The 19119-nt window shown below is 35.1% G+C and overlaps 3 protein-coding genes across 7 annotated transcripts in view; 1 reads left to right on the top strand and 2 right to left on the bottom strand.

The window, feature by feature from the left end:
• The window catches only part of LOC122632546 (transcription factor 12-like), a 168211-nt gene extending 155716 nt beyond the window's left edge, over positions 1 to 12495 (bottom strand). The window contains exon 1 of one of the 2 annotated variants that reach the window (XM_043819466.1): positions 12203 to 12495. In XM_043819466.1, coding sequence (XP_043675401.1) covers positions 12203 to 12284 — 82 coding nt within the window. In that variant the 5' untranslated portion in view covers positions 12285 to 12495. The remainder of the gene's footprint in view (positions 1 to 12202) is intronic. The other variant, XM_043819467.1, reaches the window with a different exon arrangement.
• A 226-nt stretch (positions 12496 to 12721) lies between these two features.
• On the bottom strand, positions 12722 to 15139 carry LOC122632463 (type-1 angiotensin II receptor-associated protein). 2 transcript variants are annotated; one of them, XR_006327874.1, is made up of 6 exons: positions 14916 to 15139; positions 14355 to 14389; positions 14125 to 14236; positions 13961 to 14036; positions 13643 to 13849; positions 12722 to 13404 (listed from the first exon to the last, which is right to left on the bottom strand). XR_006327874.1 is itself a non-coding variant. In XM_043819251.1 (6 exons), exons 1-6 carry the CDS (start codon positions 14952 to 14954, stop codon positions 13334 to 13336), a joined length of 471 nt encoding a protein of 156 aa, XP_043675186.1. In that variant the 5' UTR covers positions 14955 to 15136; the 3' UTR covers positions 12722 to 13333. The 2 variants fall into 2 exon arrangements, 1 of the variants encoding a protein (XP_043675186.1); XM_043819251.1 differs by having other exon boundaries at positions 13712 to 13849; positions 14916 to 15136.
• Positions 15140 to 15860: 721 nt separating this feature from the next.
• On the top strand, positions 15861 to 18767 carry LOC122632458 (methylcrotonoyl-CoA carboxylase beta chain, mitochondrial). Of its 3 annotated transcripts, none has more exons than XM_043819240.1 (9): positions 15861 to 16177; positions 16481 to 16734; positions 16810 to 17081; positions 17158 to 17305; positions 17381 to 17796; positions 17901 to 18035; positions 18133 to 18269; positions 18337 to 18422; positions 18538 to 18767. In XM_043819240.1, exons 1-9 carry the CDS (start codon positions 16064 to 16066, stop codon positions 18653 to 18655), a joined length of 1680 nt encoding a protein of 559 aa, XP_043675175.1. In that variant the 5' UTR covers positions 15861 to 16063; the 3' UTR covers positions 18656 to 18767. The 3 variants fall into 3 exon arrangements, with proteins under 3 accessions (XP_043675175.1, XP_043675177.1, XP_043675178.1); XM_043819242.1 differs by having other exon boundaries at positions 16039 to 16177; positions 16647 to 16734; positions 18538 to 18765; XM_043819243.1 differs by having other exon boundaries at positions 16043 to 16177; positions 16662 to 16734; positions 18538 to 18766.
• Positions 18768 to 19119: the final 352 nt, after the last annotated feature.

Raw genomic sequence — 19119 nt, 5'->3', positions numbered from 1 at the left:
GAGAGAGAGAGAGAGGGAGAAAGAACCAGAAACCGTTAGTTCTTTCAGCCGGCACAATGGGAAACACGAGCGATATATCGAGGCTTGATACGAAAGAACGCGCGAAAGCGCACCTCCGTAAGTTCAGAATATGAAAAGAAGATTGTGAACAATAACGAAGGAAGGAAATAAGTAGTGATTTGGGAGGAGATAGGCGGGGAAGGATGAGGGGGAATGAGGAGCATAGATGGGTAAACGAAGGAAAAAGCTCGATGATGATTCAGTCGAGGTATGAGCGCCACGGACGATGGACGAACTGAGTAGTGAGAGAATGATAGAAAAGAAGAGTGAGAGAGGGAGGAAGGAGGGAGGGAATAAAGGAGGGGTGGATCGTCCGTTGAGTCGTTCGGGAGTAGTAAACGGAAGGAGCGAAGGTGTATTTTGTGGAGAAGGCTGGCTGCCACGCGACCATGGGTCCCCATGGTGGGGATGCCGGCGTGCCGAGGGGCCCTGCGGGAGAAGAGGGTGGTGAGAGAGAGAGAGAGAGAGAGAGAGAGAGAGAAGTAGGTGGAGAAGGGGAAGGTGCAGCAGCAGCAGCAGCAGCAGCTGTCGTTGCCGGTGCCCCCCTTCGTGTTACCCTAGAAGGGGCCCACTGCAGGACAGTGGCGCGGATCACGGGGGCTCCAGTGACGGCCAACTTTAGACTTCTTATCATTTTTCTTTAATATTTACGATAAATTTCTATCGAATTGTTATAATATATCAATTCAAATCATTGATACCCATCGTACATGATCAATATGAATTAGTAATTTTTCATTTAACATCGCAAAATTACTAATCGTAATTATTCGTTCCAAATATCATTCGTTATTTTCATCGATATTTATATCATCATCAAAACATTAAGATTCAATGTTTCTTTATGTTAATCAATATACATATATATTAATCGATGATTCATCGAATGAAAATTAATCGATTATGTATGAATAAATGAAATTAATCTATACCTTTCGTATATGAATTATAAATTCGTTATGAATTTGACGAGACTTTATACGAGATTATTTTCCTATAAATATCATTTTATAAATTGTGTTATTCGTGAATACGGTACCATTGCTTTACAGATAACACGTATATGTACGTAAACATTATATAAAACGGATCGATAAGATATAATAAAATAAAATGTCTCGACGTAATCTACAGACATATAAGAGTTGGATATTAAGATGGCCCGAGGTGAGGAATACATGCAATTTTCTTCCATGTCCAGAATCGAGGACAGCATCGAACGAAGTTCGACCGAGTAAAAGTACAACGGTTCGATTCCGTGATCGGTGAAAACGTCCGATTTACGCATCGAATCTATATTAAAAAAGAGAATGAAGAACACGTGCCATCGAGAGTGATCGAAGATCGTCTATCTCTGTCTATATTTTTGTTCTTTTCCTTTAATTTCTTTTCTCTCTTTATTTTCGTTTTCAAGCGTACGATGATCCCGCTAGAAATATTTTCATTCACGTTTTCTACAAAGTAAAGCTACCAAGAGAGAAACAGGACAAGGAAAGGTTCGAAAAGGTTGGAGATGAAGGCTTCTCTATAGCCCGAGGATACACGTTCAACAGGTGACCCTGTGCTCGCGCTTTAGACGCCATTTTTCCTTCCGCGACGATTCGACTTTGCACTACGAAAGGAAGGTAAACATTTCCGTTATCTTTAACCGATTATTTGAGGAAAAAATTAATGTTCGAAAAAAAAAAAAGAAAAAGAAAAAATAAAGGAACGCGTACTTAAGAGACGACAATCTTATCGGAGTATTTTTATTATCCGTGTTTTCTGCTCTGTTTTGGAATGTGTAGAATCATCCATACGATTTCTTTGCACGAGAATGATCATCGATATTACTTTTCAAATTTATTCACTTTAAAATCATATCGTAAGTATTTAAAATCATTATCATAAGAACGATAAGAACGAGGAATCGTAATGTAAATGATAACGAGTGATTGAACGTACAATCATTTAAATAAAACATTCGACTGATATGTGATATTTAGATATTATTCCGATATAATGTTTAAAATACGAACAAGATAATTTATTTAAAGCTTCCTGTCTTTCGTTTGTAACAATTCACATATAATTAGAATAAATTAAATGCATATCTTAAATACACGTGTTAATCAATCGAAAAATATTTAATGAAAAAATAAGATTACCTATTAACTGATTAAAAGATTAATAATTTTCCATTATTATACATTTCAAAGAATTTTATAAAACGTATGTTAAGGAGATTGAAAAACCGGGAATAAAAAGGAATTTGTCGTATATATATATATATATATATATATATATATATGTATACAATTACGTTGAGAAAATAGTAATATATATATTAAATATAATATATAAATTTATTTATATATATATTCGATTATTTTTTAATATTTTAAATAATTTATATAATTTAAATATTACACATATAATATGTATATATATATATAAGAATAGTACATATATATACACATTACAGGATAACATATATATACATATATCTCTTATTATTATCCTGTCAACATAACTTATTGACAGATAGCAAAACGTACGATAAATATATATGTATATATACATACACAATATATATTTCTATATAATATCCGTCGATAAAGCGTTAGCAAAGGAAAGCACGTGTGACTGTTGGTAGTAGGTATAGAGAAGGAGTAGCATGGCCTGTTGCGTTAGTTCGATTAGAATCGACGTTCCTGGGAAATTCCGTGAAGCGTGCTAGCTGTTAGAAGCGGGGTCGTTGAAAGCATAGCATCGTAAGGTGACGTTGGCCCGAGGACAGTGGCACCTGCCAAAAAATCAGAGCCCCTCTTTCGAACGGCGCCAGAACCCAAATGCGTGCGCAACACCAGTACTCGCGCGTAAATGTATACGTACACGTGTACCTATGTACGCGGCGCACGCGTGGACCAAACTTAAGGAAATCTGGCCAGATGTCTATTTGGAACGTGACGCAGGTCGGTGTCAGAAGAAGAAAGAGAAGGAAAAGAGAGAGAAACAGAGAGAAAAAGAGAGAGTAACTCGCACGTGTGCCATCGTCGTACGTACGTATATATATATATATACATACATACATACATACATACGTGCGTTGCGTTACTCGCGCACATGCGTCCGAAGCTTACCCGATCGGTGCTTTACAGGTGGTCCTATAATTTTTGTCGCGTGCCTGAAAACGACACGACGAAAATCTTTCTCCCCATTTGTGTTGCGTCGTCCGATAAATACGTACGTATGTATGTGTGGATCGTGTCTTTCTGTCTGTGTATGTGCATCTCTGTGTTTTTGTGTTATTATCATAAACTATCGACAAATTTTTCTCGTGTAATCAAAAATGAGAAAGAGAAAGAGAGATAGAAAGATAGAAAGAAAGAAAGATAAAGAGAGAGAGAGAGAGAGAGAGAGAGAGAGAGAGAGAGAGAGAGAGAGAGAGAGAGAGAGAGAAAGTAGAAAAGAAAAGAAAAGAGAAAGAAAAGAAATTCTTAACAGATTCGTTGAACGTTTTGCTGTCAGTCAATGAATTACGTTGAGTGGATAGTAAACGCGACGTGTGTAAGGCTTCTCGTACGCCTTCGCAGCATGGGTGGTCTGTATGACACTTTACATCAAAGCGTACTTGCTCGAACGTAACTCGATCTCTCTATCTCGATGACGACGAGAGTTTCAAGATCGACTTACGGACGAACGGATGTTTCAAAGTGTTCTCTTCTATCATTCTTGGCGGTTCTTCTCTTTTTCTCATTCATTTATTTCTACTTATTTCTTTTTTTTTTTTTTCTTTTTTCTGTTTCATTTTGTTCAACGATGTACGAAGAAAGTAAATAAGAAAAGAATTGACGAAACGAAATGACATCGATTGGTTTCGAAGTAGGATCAAGGAGATTAAGAAAACAATCTTCGTAGATCTCAAGTAAAGTGCATGTGTATATATATATATATATCTAAGTATAAAAGGATAGTTGTTCGATGAGAATTTCTTAGGCTACGCCAATGTAACGCAAGGGGATACCGTGCCAGGATACGGTGCCTCGTAGGGTGGTACTTTCAGTCAGGCTGCTAAGAGAGACACCGAGGCTCTCTAGGACGATAGGTATTCCTTCTCTCTTCCTTTCGATGTTATTCGATCCTTTCTCGCAAGAAAGAAGAAACTTCGTATAACGAAAAGTTTTCAAAAAGAAGAGGAAGAACGTTTTCGCTACGAGAATCGATGTTTTTGAGATCTTAACACACACACACACACACACACACACACACACACATTTCTCTCTCTTTCTCTCTCTTTCTTTCTTTTTCTTTCTCTTTCCGAGCTACCTTTGTAAATCGATAGAACTATTAATCCTCGTAAGAAATTTTTTTCATAATTCACGAATACTTTTATTCACGTTCGATTCTCTACGACTCTCGAAAAACGAGCTCGAACCTTCTCGCTATACAAGGCGAGCCAAGAATACTCATCGGTATTCTTTTTACTCGGTTTTGCGCTTTCCGTAACCCACTTCTACTTCGGCTAATGGACTTTTGCTCTTCTCTACAGAGCATCGCGAATTTATCGAGAGAGAAAGAAAAGAAAGGAGGGAAAAAGAGAGAGAAAGAGAGAGAGAGAAAAGTTGAGTGGGAGAAAAGAGAACTATATAATAAAAAGAGAGACAGAAAGAAAGAGAGAGAATGGAAAATAAAGAAAGATACCTAAAGATAGAGAGAAGGAAGCAAAATAGTCGGTGGTGTTTCGCACTGTGGCAAATTCATATCGACCATAACGGGAGCGAAGCGAATGGCGTGCGCCGTTCGGTAACGAGGGACTTGCATTAGTCAGGAATTCTCGTCCGGCGGTCGCGTGTTCTTCGCGTAAAAAGCCTTCGAATGTTATTCATTTTTCTTTCATTTCCTTTCCGCAAATTGCTCTTAACGGGCCGCTGCGTACATACACCAATGACGACGACGACGACGACGACGACGATGGCGACGACGACGATGACGACGACGACGATGACGACGATGACGACGACGACGACGACGACGACGACGACGACGACGACGACGACGACGACGACGACGACGATTACGAAGAATCGAAAAGAAGTAGAAAGCACGTGCTTTTCTCGTCCTTATCATTACGATTTCGATCTTTTTCTCTTTTTTATTTTTTCCTACAACGTCTCGTACAAACTTTCATATCGTAAAGTTTATCAAGGAAACGATGAGCAATTATTAATAATTTCATTATAATTTTTTAATTTATTCAGAATTTAATAAATTTATTATGAGTTAAAAAAATTTTCTTGTATTATATATTACTGTTTTTTTCTTGTTTACGAAATAAGATTACAAAAAATAGAAGAAAATGAAGAAATAGAAGAAGAATAAAGAGAAGAAGAAAAAGAAGAAGAAGAAGAAAACATAATGAGATAATAAAAATTCAAAGATCAAATAGGAAGGATATTAGATGGAGAGTTCGTAGCTCCTATGGATTCCTAGGTAATAGAAAAGATTAAATAAAGGGGAAAAAAAAAAAAAATCTTGGGTCGACCCTATGAATTAGACGGTATCTAATTCAATGTAGGATCGCGACCGGTTAATGCAAGGTTGTTATTACGTTGAGACAGTAGTAATAGTCGAGATAATGCTTTGTGTTTAAGCGGAAAGCTACGTGATCTATCGACAAGAGCGTAGGAGAGCGCACGCGTGAGTATTTGTAGGGAAGATGAGTGAAAGAGATAGAAAGGCACACACAGAAAGAGAGACAGAAAAAGAGACAGACAGAGACAGAGAGAGAAAGAGAGAGAGAGAAAGAGAGAGAGAAAGAGAGAGAGAGAGAGAGAGAGAGAGATCGCACCGAAGGTGGGAGGATGCTCGTCGAGGAAGAGAAAGAGAAAGAGGAAGGTTTAAGAGGGGTAGAGGGCGTCGAGGGATGGCAGCTACGAGGGCGAGAGGGGTAGAAGCAGATGCTCATCGGGCCCCTCCTATAAACGTAGATTATGCTCGGCCTCGATATTCCCTGTGCGTACGTACACTGAACGCACTTTGGATTTCAAAGAACGAACGAACGAACGAACGAACGAACGAACGAACGAACGAACGAACGAACGAACGAACGAACGAACGAACGAACGAACGAACGAACGAACGAACGAACGAACGAACGAACGAACGAACGAACGAACGAACGAACGAACGAACGAACAAACGAACGAACGAACGAACGAACGAACGAACGAACGAACGAATGAGAAAGAGAGAGAGAGAGAGAGTAAATTGGAATAAAGCAAAAGCAGAGGAAAAAAGACAAACAAACAAACAAGCAAGCAAGCAAGCAAGCAAGCAAGCAAGCAAGCAAGCAAAAAAAATACGAAAACAAATCTCCATTCTCCAATCTCTTCGATTCTCTCGATCCGAATCACGTTGGTCCACGAAATCCTCATGATTTACATGCTTCCTGGAGGAAATTCTCAAAAGGAATCGAAGATGTCTCTGTGGTAACCGCGGTAATGCATATCTTTGACCCATACGTTATGTGCATGGTTGGTTCTTCGATATGCACCACTGCGATCGGATACGATGTTCGCGAGCCAAGGCGAGTGTAAGAAAGACAGAGACAGAGAGAGAAAGAAAGAGAGAGAGAGAGAGAGAGAGAGAAAGAGAGAGAGAGAGAGGAGAGGCGCGAGTACGAGGAAAAGGAGAGGCATAAGAAAAAGAGAGAGAGAGAGAGAGAGAGCAAGAGGCAGGTGCATCACGGTGACACTCCCTCGATAATTCTTCGGAGAAAGAAGGACGGATGGAAGAGAAAACGGAGAGAGGGGAGAGAGAGAGAGAAAGAGAGAGAAAGAAAGAGAGAGAGAGGGAGCCAAGTCACGAGTGTTATGTCTGGAGCTCGTTTATGCTCCTTCGAAGCTCTCTCGTTCAGTACGGAAGGGGAGTTTCGAAAAGTCCGTCGTTGTGGCAGCGTGGGGTCTGTCTATCGGACCCCGAACGACAATCTTTTACTTTTTATCCTTTCTTCTTAGCTCCGACGAGAGAAAGTTACGTCGATTCTTTACTTGTTCACCGAACAAACGCAAGTACGGGCAAGAGAAGCGGATGGGTAGGAAGAGAAGGGGTAGATATAGGGAAAAGGAATAAAAAAAAAAGAAAGAAAGAAAGAAAGAAAAAAGTAACGAAAAAAAAAAAGAAAGAAAAAATAAAGGAAAACGAAAGAAGCCTATGAATAGAAATGCAAATAAAAGCGATCCATATTGTTATGCAAATAGGAACGTTGTAGGTACTACTCGCGGCCAAATCCAGAAGCGATCCCACTTTGGCAAGTGTACGTGAAAGTTACTCCTCCTTCTCCTCTTCCTCCTCCTTTCCCTCACCCTTCTACTCACATCTCCCCTCTTTTTAGCGATCGAGATTTATAGTTCACACGTTCTTCCTACTCGGAAAATAGGAAAATTGGAATCGGTCGAAACGTCGATCGATAGATCGACTCAACTCGTTTAAGAGAAAAATTTTCAAAGTCTCACAGATTTTATCGGACTTGATCAGTGATTCTCGCGAGCGAGCGAGCCATTGAACGAACGAACGAACGAATGAACGAACGAATGAAAAAATAAAAAGTGCATAGGTCTTTCGCGAATGGTTCGTTAACGGAGATAAATATTTATGAGCGAAAAGGATAGAGAAAGAGAGAGGAAGACAGAGAAAGAGAGAGAGAGAGAGAGAGAGAGAGAGAGAGAGAGAGAATCCGTTCGATCGAAATCGTGCCGCCCCGGTCATTTGGATTAGCGCATCCTCGCCGCGCTACCGGCGAGAAAAATAAAAATAATTAATTTTCCGGAAAATAAATATCAACCGCGTATGCATAATTCATAATATCGGAAAGGTCGAATTTGTACGTGGACGCTTGTTGTATCACACATAGGGTACGCGCGACGTTTTCCGATATACATATCTATTGGCGAAACCCGAAGCCGAATGAATTACGCGTGGCTTCGTTAAACTGTATATTTCATCGACGTGTCTCTTCTTCTCGATGATATATTCCAATTTCCGATTTGGCTCATCGATCGAATTCGTTCGTTCGTTCGATGAGAACTATTATTACTTGTGTTCTCGAAAACAAAAGGAAAAGAAAAGAAAAAAGAAATGAAAGAAAAAAAAATATCTTGGCTCGTGATACTTATCGATGTAAATGATTTTCTTATTTTATATATATATATATATATATATATATATATATGTATTGTGTGTATGTATGTATGTATGTAAATTTGACGTAATAACAATATATAGATCGTTATCTACTTCAAATTATTATAAGAAAATTTGCACGAAGAAATATTTGCTCGACTATTCAATATTCAAAGGTATCACGCGTACGTTAAATTATTATTATAACTTTGCGGTACTATCTCGAAACCTTCGCGAAAGTTAATTATGAAATTCGAGTAGACAATGAGACGCTTATCGTTTGATTGGCTTCGACCGTGACAGTGTGTATGTGTGTGTACACTTCGTATCTGATAAAATACTGCTCCGCGGATCGATCACGCGTATCACGAGAAACGCTGACGATTTTACGAAGGATCGATAAGGCGTAGCCGATAAAAAAAAAAGAAAAAATAGAGAGAGAGAGAGAGAGAGAAGAAGAAAAGAGAAAGAAACAAATTCTTTTCCAACATATATACACATGCGTAGATACATATACGTAGTCGATTCTTTTCACATCGTTTTTAATGTGATGAACGATGCGAGAAAATTTTAAGATTATATATCGCGTTTTTACACAGAAGGTGAATAATCAGCTTTACTTAACAATTTTTCATTGTTCATAAGTCGTGTATATATATATATATATATATATATATATATATATATATATATATATATATATATGACTTATAACGGAGTAAAATTCCTTCTTTATCTCTTGACTCCCCCCTTTTCTACAGACACGCGTGCACACATACATTATGTCTGTATATATATTTTAAGTAATTATTAAATTAAGTATATATATAAATATAAATATATATATTATATTATACATGTATATACATACATACATACATACATACATACATACATATATATAAATATAAATAATGGTACTATCATATATTATTTAAATAGATAATATATAATTGATATAACAATAGAAGATTGATATGACAAAAAGAAAAAATAAATGTAATTATTTTATATTTATTTAAAATTAAATTACTTTGATAATTTCGAACACAATAAAGATTTATAGAGCAAGTTATACATGCATACATACATACATACATACATACATACATACATACATACATACATACATACATACATACATACATACATACATACATACATACATACATACATATATATATATAAAACGTCGATACATACATAGATTTAAGAGCCCGTATTATTCGATATGCATCTTTGAACTATCTAAAGGAAAGGCAGAACGTCTCGAAACGATTTTGTGGTTTCGATGTTGCTCTTCCGCGCTTAACTTAGCTTACGAAGTGTAGTACGCATCGTTTCCTAAACAGCGTCTCAAAGCAAACAAACATACTAGTCTTGGTTAACCGACTATCTCCTCTACGATGCAAACTTCCATAAGCGTCCTAAGGAGAACCATCGAAACGCCATAATTTTTATACGCTCGTTTTAATACACGAATGATTAACGATAACTACATTTGTTATTTCGATAAATTACATTTGTTATTTCGTAATAACGAATTTCTCATAATAGAACGTGACTTATTCCTCGTAACGAAGAAATCTAATGATTTTATTGATTCAATATAAAAATCATTTTTACACGATTTTTTTTTTTTTTTTTTTTTTTTTTTACTTCAATCGATATACATTTAAAAATTTCGTTTCGATCAACGAACATCGAAGAATACGAAAACTTTATCGAATCGATAAATTAATTATATACAAATATATATATTATAAAAAATACCATTAAAGAAAATTTGTTAGTGTTGCTATTATTACGACGAGCAATGTAAAAAAGAAATAGAAAAAAAAAAGAAAAAAAAAAAAAGAAAGAAAACCACAAATATCAACAATCAATATATAACGAATTAAAGAGTAAAGAACGAAGGATATGGAAGTATCTACAAATCACGAATATCTACAAATGATTTCTAACGAATTAGAGAGCGTGGAATGAAAGATATAGAAATATATTTTATAAAGATATTTACAATTATATTTTATGTGCATTGAATATAAAATCTCGTGATTGGACGATTGCATGCGAAATGTAAGAAAAATATTTCTTGTAAAATGATTGTTCGAATCTTGTAACGTATAAACGAATATATTAAGACGTTGAAGAGAAAGAGAAAGAGAAAGAGAAACAGAAAGAGAAACAGAAAGAGAAAAAGACAGACAGACAGAGAGAGAGAGAGAGAGAGAGAGAGAGAGAGACAGAGACAAATACTCATTTTACAATGATACTCGTAAAATGAGTATTTGAATGTTGTAATACATAAACGAATGTATAAGACGTTGAAAAGATACAGACAGAAACAGATAGAAACAGACACACACACACACACACACAGAGACAGAGACAGAGAGAGAGAGAGAGAGAGAGAGAGAGAGAGAGAGAGAGAGGAAGTTGAGAACCCCTTTTGGAGGCAACGCACGACGCGGCGCATCGCTTTCGAGCTGCTCCTCTGGCAGGTGTATGAAAAGGGAAAAATAAAGGAAGAAAACAACGTGGAGGCCGGATTCCCTTCCCCCGCGATGACTGCCGAGAAAAGGCTCGGATTTATGGGCTCTTACATTAAGTCCGAACGATTAAACTCTAACGATTCGAACGTTTCGCTGTCGAAGAGGCACGTGGCGACGAAAGAAAAAAAGAAAAAAGAAAAAAAAAAAAGAAAAAAAAAGAAACGAAGACGACGACGACGACGACGACGACGAAGATAATTTTTGTCGACGAATGCAAACAATGTTTTCTATTCTTGTAAAAATTGATCTACGATCGTATAAGAGGATCGAACGATCGTTTTCGATGTATATGATAAAAAATCATCTATCTAATTCGATTTGTTATCTTTTTAATTGGAAACTTGATGAAAAAAGGAGAAGTAGTATATTCTATGGTAAGGCATAACGTTCCTGTATTCGTGGGAAATCAAATGAAATGGATGGAAAATAAGATGAATAAGAATAAGAAGAAGAAGAAGAAGAAGAAAAAAAGGAAGAAAATAGAACGATGCTCTCCAGCTCTTTTAGTTCGATTCTTCGACGTGGCAGCACCGTCCAGGGCACTGACAGTCGAGAGAACCAAAACACGACGGTCGACTCTCCTCTAGAGTAAACTGAGAGACGAGATCGTCCGACGCGCGAGAGATCGACGAAGAGAGAGAGAGAGAGAGAGAGAGAGAGAGAGGAGGGGAAGAGAGCTCGATCGAGCGACGACGCAACGAGAGGGAGAGAGAGAAAGAGAGACAGAGATACAGACACAGAGAGATAGAGAGACGGAAAGATAAAGAAGCAGACGAAGAAAGCGAAGGGATAAGAAATTTAAAAAAAAAAAAAAAAAAGAAAAAAAACAAGAAACGAAGAAAAAGAAGATACATTTTTTTTTTCGACGACGACGACGACGACGACGACGACGACGACGACGAAGAACGCCGCTCGTCTCTCTACGTCCGACGCGCGCGTGGAGAAACAAGACAGAACGGCGCACGATTCTTTCGATTCGAGCGAGATGAACGAGAGAATGAGAGCGACGAATAGATAGATAGATGGATCGACAAATAGACAGATAAGCAGACGGACGGACAGTCAGACAGAAAGCAAAGCAAAGCAAAAAGCGAGAGAGATCATTGTTAGTATCGTTTCTCATTCAAGCATGAGATACAATCAACACGAATCAACAGCAACAACAGCTACCGTTGCCGTTGCCATTGCCGACAACGACAACGATGACGACGACGACAACGACGACAACGACGTCGAGGAGATGAACGAAGGTTCGTCTCTCGCCTAACAAGGGACGACGAGTAAGGGAAATAGGAAGGTGAGAGGGGGAAGTCGGCAGGCGGGTGAGCGAGCACTGAGAGGGAGATGGAGGGTGGGAGGGAGGGAGGGGTAACGAGGGGGATCGAGGAGGGGGATAGTACAAGTTCGCGGACGGCGAAACTCACCGGGTTGCTTGTTGGCGATCTTGTTGAAGCAATTTTGAAAGACCTCGTAGAGATGCATCGGCTCGTCGTCACTGGCCGCCATGTTTTCACAATACGAGAAAACGAGCGTGGATGTCCGTGGTCGAGGCGAGTGGGCACGGTTTCGCGGTGCGGCCGCGCGCGGAGCCACCCTCCTCCCGGTACGGTCACGCACACTACTGAAGGAAATCGCTTCACGGACGGCGATTTTATACCTCGATCCTAGTGACCTCTATCGGCCGACGCTTAAACGCCATCGTTTGGTCAGCGCTACGTTCAAATTTCTATCGTCCGATGTAGAATTATGTATATGTATATACGTGTGTACGTATGGACGTTGTATGTATGTTAGGTAGGTACTTATGTTCTTTTTTATATTCCCCCCCCCCCACCTTTACCGTTCTCTTTTTCGTTTCGTTTTTCTTTTTCTTTTTTCCTTTTATCTTCATTCATTTTCAAAGATAAGCGTGCGCGATAGGAATCATTTTTCTCAACGTTCTGTTACATTGTTGTAAAGAATTTTATTTGCAAATTGCAGATAAAAGTAGTCGTACAGAATAGATCTATAAGTATAATATATTAAATCTGTTTGTATATATATATAATTTATCATATATACATAAGTATGTGATAATTACGGAGTATTTCATATACAATCAATCGAAACATTTAACGCGATTTAACAATATTACTTGTTTAGGTTAGATCATATGCATGCACGTAACAAATGATTATGATAAGAAACAATAAACGTATGTTGTACCGATATTGGTTATTATTATTAACGGATCGACGTAAAGAATGGAATTTTATGAAACATCGAAATATTTCATTCGTTAAAATACGAATTGGCACTACTCTTCTATTTAAAATCTGATCGATTATGTTCGCACTGGTATGTATCTTTGATAATATTCGATTACGTCTCCGTTTGTTCGTCATTTTGTAAAAGAAGAAATAATGAAAATATGTCATGTGAGATTCGTGTCATTGTATAAGCTTAAGTTAAATGATCTGTCCGCAAGAAAGAAAAACAAAAAAAAAAAAAAAAAGAAAAAAAAACATCCAAGATTGAACATTATAAATTCTTACAATATGTACCATCAAAATAATCTAAATTCCAACGAAATCAGAATTTTGAGGTATCGGATGGGATATGTCCTCGTAATCTTGTCGAGTTATACCTGTAATGTAAATGATATATTTCTGTCATATTATATCTTAAAATTATAGTGATGTTTGCTTACAAAAAGCGAAGTTCGAAACATAATCCATAATACAGAAGCATATAAAAATAATAGCAAATTATTCAAGCGTAATCATTGACTATAAAATACCACAAACGAAAACAAAGTGTTCACAAACAAATAATCACAATAAACGATACTTTACGTAAAAATAAAGCATTCATCATGCACATACTTAAAGCAGAAAGTTGTAGAAGCAATACAAGGCTACCAAGTGCACATCTGTATCCTATGGATTACTGACCCATGGCAGGACAGGGTGTAAACATCGTAGCAAGACTTCCACCTCTTGCTTGTCCTATCCGCAACAGATATATACTCGTGACAACACGCACGATCAGGTTTATTATCATAAACGCTGCACTAAACTTCTCAGACGCATCTACAAGTTGGTGCGATCAGATACATCTTCTGCTTGGGCAGGATAATAAACAATTTGTAATTTTTATATGTCGTCCATTAGTCACGTATACGACTGTCTGAACATACTTACATGATAGACCAATTGGATAGTAAACGGATAGAGTCACTATGTCAAAAAATATTGACAAAACGTTTATGAAAAGAGCCTATAAAGATAAAAATGAGGTTTTAGCTTGTATAAAGTTATTGATACTGCATATCGATCGCAACTATTTTTTGCTTATAACAACTTACAAATTGTAATGGTTCATCGGATTCAATATTGTGCACAGCCCAAAGTAAGCAAATAAAAAATAATAAATTATACATCATTACAGATTTTGGGCACCAGTATCCTTGAATACCCCTATTAAAAAGTATTCCATATTATCCTTAACTACTTAAATCCATTATTTTTATATTAACTTAAAGTATAACGTAAGAAATAATATAAGATATAGAAATAATATTAAATTTGTAATTACCATGTTACAAGAACCAGATGAATCGCAAAAATTACCTAAAAGAAGTATAGAAATGCTTGAAAATTCTTGCTTTCATCTAGCGATAGAGAAACATTACAGTTAATAAAAAACTTGTAAAACAACTCATGTAATCGTATCATATTTTTATCTTATATAACAAAATCACATAACACACATACACACATACACGTATATATATTGATCAATGCAATGAATTACAAATATTTTATAATAACACATAATGTCGATATAAAATATTTGTCGTTATAAAATAAAAAAACATATATATATATACATATATATTCGTTATTACTTATATACAATAAAAAAGAAAAGGGATACCTCACATATATACACATACAAAGATAACATAATAAGCCTATGGCATGATATGACAAGTAATATAGGATGACTTCATGGCAACAAATATGATAACGATGAAATGAAATATTTATGACGATAATAATTACTATGTTGCTATATAAGAGATTTAGAAAAATATTTAAGAATTACTGGAATAGAAAATACTTTTATACGATTCTTAATACACATTATATTTACCTTTAATGGATAATGGGATATACTAGATAAATCCGGCATTTTTATACAGTTAAAGTCTACGTGCTTCTCGTGAAACAGTTGCTTTCTTATTCCTTTTTATAGACCTTTAAGTACTACGACACTCTTTCGTACCTGTCACTCTACTGCTTTGTCTCGTTTCCTTCGAATTATCACTTCATAATGATATACACAGTATTAGATACTGCGTATGTAAACGCCTTTAACGTTTACTGCCATCTGACATAGTTTTTTAAAACTTCATTTAAAATTAGAATCTAAGCTTACTTACGCGTGAAACATCGATATTAGTAATCAATAATATGACCTTACACCCACACTGCTTTACGTAAATTCAGAAAAATACAGTAAACTTCATTCTTTCAAAGTTGTAATAAATATTGATAAAATATAAATCTGCTGAATCAATGATTAAAAAAATTATTATCAATAGAGCTATATATATATATGAACAGAGAAAATAAAAACAGAGAAAAAATAGAAAGAAAAAGAATAGTCAAGCGTACTTATTAATTATTAATAAATAATAATTCCCATTCTTTTTATTATACGTAGAAAGAATTGAAACTAAATAAATCGTTGTTTGTTATTTTTTGTTCTTCTCATTATATCAATATCATGATTATTGAACGAACGTGTATGTTTCATTATAATATTAAATCGTTAATAACCAAGTAAAAAAGTTCTATACGCCTACATATATAATTTATGTTGCTTATGATGTATTGCTTTTTGCTAACTTCAATGTAAACATTGTCAAGCTAATGAAGCTGAATTTAATGTTAGTCGTTCATTAATTATTGAATAATTATATAACAGAATGAATGCGTCGGTACAAGCGCTACAATCTGTTTCCAACGAGTCGGTAATGTAGTAAATGATACAAAAGTTATAAGAGGATTCTGAACTTTAAATTTTATATTTTATATCTTATCATTTATATCTTCGTTTTCTTCGAAATTCTTGCGTTTTTATTTACATCACATGTATTTTCTTATTTTGTAATCTTTCATTGTATTGTATCATTAAGAAGATGACGTCATAGTTTACGTTATTGAAATACTTGTTGATGGCGATTGTAAGTTATTTGTTTTAATTCAACAATATTCTATCGATCTTCTTTTTAAATAATGTTACGAAGAGGTGCTTTTTTTGTACGACATCTTAGATGTTTTATGAGAAGTTATCACGATGATGTACCTGTTATTGGTACACCACAAGATACAAAATCGTCTACTTTTCAAGTAAGAATAATATTAAGTATTTATTTTAGTAAAAATGAAATTACGTTTATTTTCTTTGAATATACGGTTAGAAATGTATACTGATAGTAATACTGATTATCATAATTCTTTTCTTTATAAAATTAGAAGATTTTTTAGAAGATTTGTTAATTTCGATATAATCAATGAATTTTGATTTTGATATGGTATAATCTATAAGATAAATATATATTATTGAAGAATATGGGAAAGTTTTTGTAATATTTGCAGAAATAATATATAATGATATGTTAATTTGATATAAAAGTATTTACCAAATTTTAGGAAAATTATCTACAAATGAAAATACTTGTAGACGAACTAAAATCTATTGTAGAAAAGATAGTAGAGGGTGGGGGACGTAAAGCCATAGATAGACATTTAAGCAAGGGAAAATTATTACCCAGGGACCGTATCAATATACTTCTAGATAAGGGTTCTCCTTTTCTAGAATTTTCACAATTAGCAGGGTACCAGATGTATGGAAAAGAAGAGATACCAGCTGGCGGAATAATAACTGGAATCGGCCGAGTAGAAGGGTAACTGAAACATTTACAATTTAATAATACATTGAGATTATTATACTCCTTAATGATTGATAAATATTTCTACAGGAACGACTGTTTAATAGTAGCAAATGACGCGACGGTAAAAGGTGGTACTTATTATCCAATTACAGTTAAAAAGCAATTACGTGCTCAAGAAATTGCAGAAGAAAATAGATTACCTTGTATATATCTGGTTGACAGTGGTGGAGCAAATTTACCTTATCAATCCGACTTGTTTGCCGATAAAATGCATTTTGGAAGGAATTTTTATAATCAAGCAAATATGAGTTCTATGGGAATTGCACAAATTGCTGTTGTGATGGGAAGCTGCACAGCAGGTTTGATTCATTTATCATTTGATTCACTTATCATTTGATTATTAAATATTTGTTATTATTTGATTTATTAAATTAGGTGGTGCATATATTCCTGCAATGGCAGATGAAAATATTATTGTCGGAAATCAGGGCACTATATTTTTGGCTGGTCCACCTTTAGTAAAAGCATCTACAGGGGAAGAGATTACGTCAGAAGATTTAGGAGGAGCAGCTCTACATTGTCGGTAATTGAAATGCAAACACGTTATATGCATATTAATTTAGTTATAACTTTACGTTTTGTAATCTTAAAATTTCAGAAAGTCTGGAGTGTCAGATCATTATGCTGTCGATGATACTCATGCTTTGATTCTAGCGCGACGAGTTGTTAAAAATCTAAATCGTATGCCTCCCATGGATGTTAAGATTGATACAAAAGTAGAAATACCAGTACATCCTGTTGATGAGCTTTATGGTATAGTTGGTACAAATTTAAAACGACCTTTTGATATACGAGAAGTCATAGCAAGAATTGTTGATGGTTCAAGATTTAGCGAATTTAAAGCATTGTACGGGGAGACATTGGTAACTGGATTTGCTAAAATTTATGGTTATCCGGTAGGGATCGTTGCAAATAATGGTGTACTCTTCTCTGAAAGCGCATTGAAAGGAACACATTTTATACAGTTATGTGCACAAAGAAAAATACCTCTTGTGTTTTTACAAAATATTACAGGTTAATCATTGAAAAATTAGATGTCTAGTGTTAATTTGAATTTAATTTACACCTTATTTTTTTTTTTTGTTATTAATACATATATTCATATATTTATAATCCAGGATTCATGGTGGGTAAAGATGCGGAAGAAGGAGGTATTGCTAAAAATGGTGCAAAAATGGTAAACGCGGTAGCGTGTGCAAAAGTCCCCAAAATTACCGTGTTAATTGGAGGTTCTTACGGTGCTGGAAATTATGGTAATTTTGTTTATAATACTATCAATGTATGCATATGTAAACATGTGCGAGAAAAAAATCTTTAACTTAGCATTTCTGTTTGATGGATGTTAAATAGGCATGTGTGGGCGTTCTTATTCTCCACGCTTTTTATATTCTTGGCCAAATGCTAGAATCTCTGTTATGGGAGGAGAACAAGCGGCCAGTGTAATAGCTCACATTACAAGAGATCAACGTCTTCGAGAAGGCAAAGAGGTAACATTTCAATTATTACGTTTGTTTTACTTAGGCATATAGATTTTACTTACACTTCATATTATAGCTGACGAAAGAAGAAGAAAATAAAATTAAAGAACCAATTATCAAAAAATTTGAGGAAGAAGGTAGTCCATACTACTCGAGCGCTAGGTAATCTATAAGTATTTTTAATGTTACATAAATAAATAAGAATGAAAAAAAGAAAAACATATACAAAAGATTTATAATAAAAAAGTTATACTATAAAAGGATAATATTTTTAAAGATTATGGGATGATGGAGTAATCGATCCAGTCGATACTAGGACAGTGCTTGGGCTCAGTCTAGCTGCCTGTTTGAATACTTCAATACCAGAAAGCAAATTTGGTGTCTTCAGGATGTAATATGTTCTAGGATATATGTATATATTATATATCTTTTTATACGTTCATAAAAATGAATGTTTGTTATTATGATCTGTTTATAGTATATATATATATATATATATATATATATATATATATATATATATATGTTTAATGAAATTTGGGTCAACAGTTTTTAATTATTTCGTGATTTATTGATTTTCATGCAAAGTCTAAAGAAGTTTATAAAGTTGTTAAAAATAAAAAAGATGTTTTTAAAAACGATAAATTTGGAAGCCGTTGATCCGAAGAAAGTTATTTCTATTTTTATATATGATTATATTTTATATGCAAATACATGGAACATTCCATAAATAAAATTTCGAGTGGGAATTCCTCTGTTACACATATATTTCTTTTTATAAAAACGTTGAAACGTATTGAAAAAAAAAAGTAAAAAAAAAAAAAAATAAAAAAGAAAAAAAATATATATATAAAACAAA

Source organism: Vespula pensylvanica, chromosome 10, assembly GCF_014466175.1.
Source record: "Vespula pensylvanica isolate Volc-1 chromosome 10, ASM1446617v1, whole genome shotgun sequence".
NCBI classification, from domain to species: domain Eukaryota; kingdom Metazoa; phylum Arthropoda; class Insecta; order Hymenoptera; family Vespidae; genus Vespula; species Vespula pensylvanica.
Note: the sequence above shows the minus strand (reverse complement) of the source record. Positions and strands in the feature narration are given on the sequence as shown.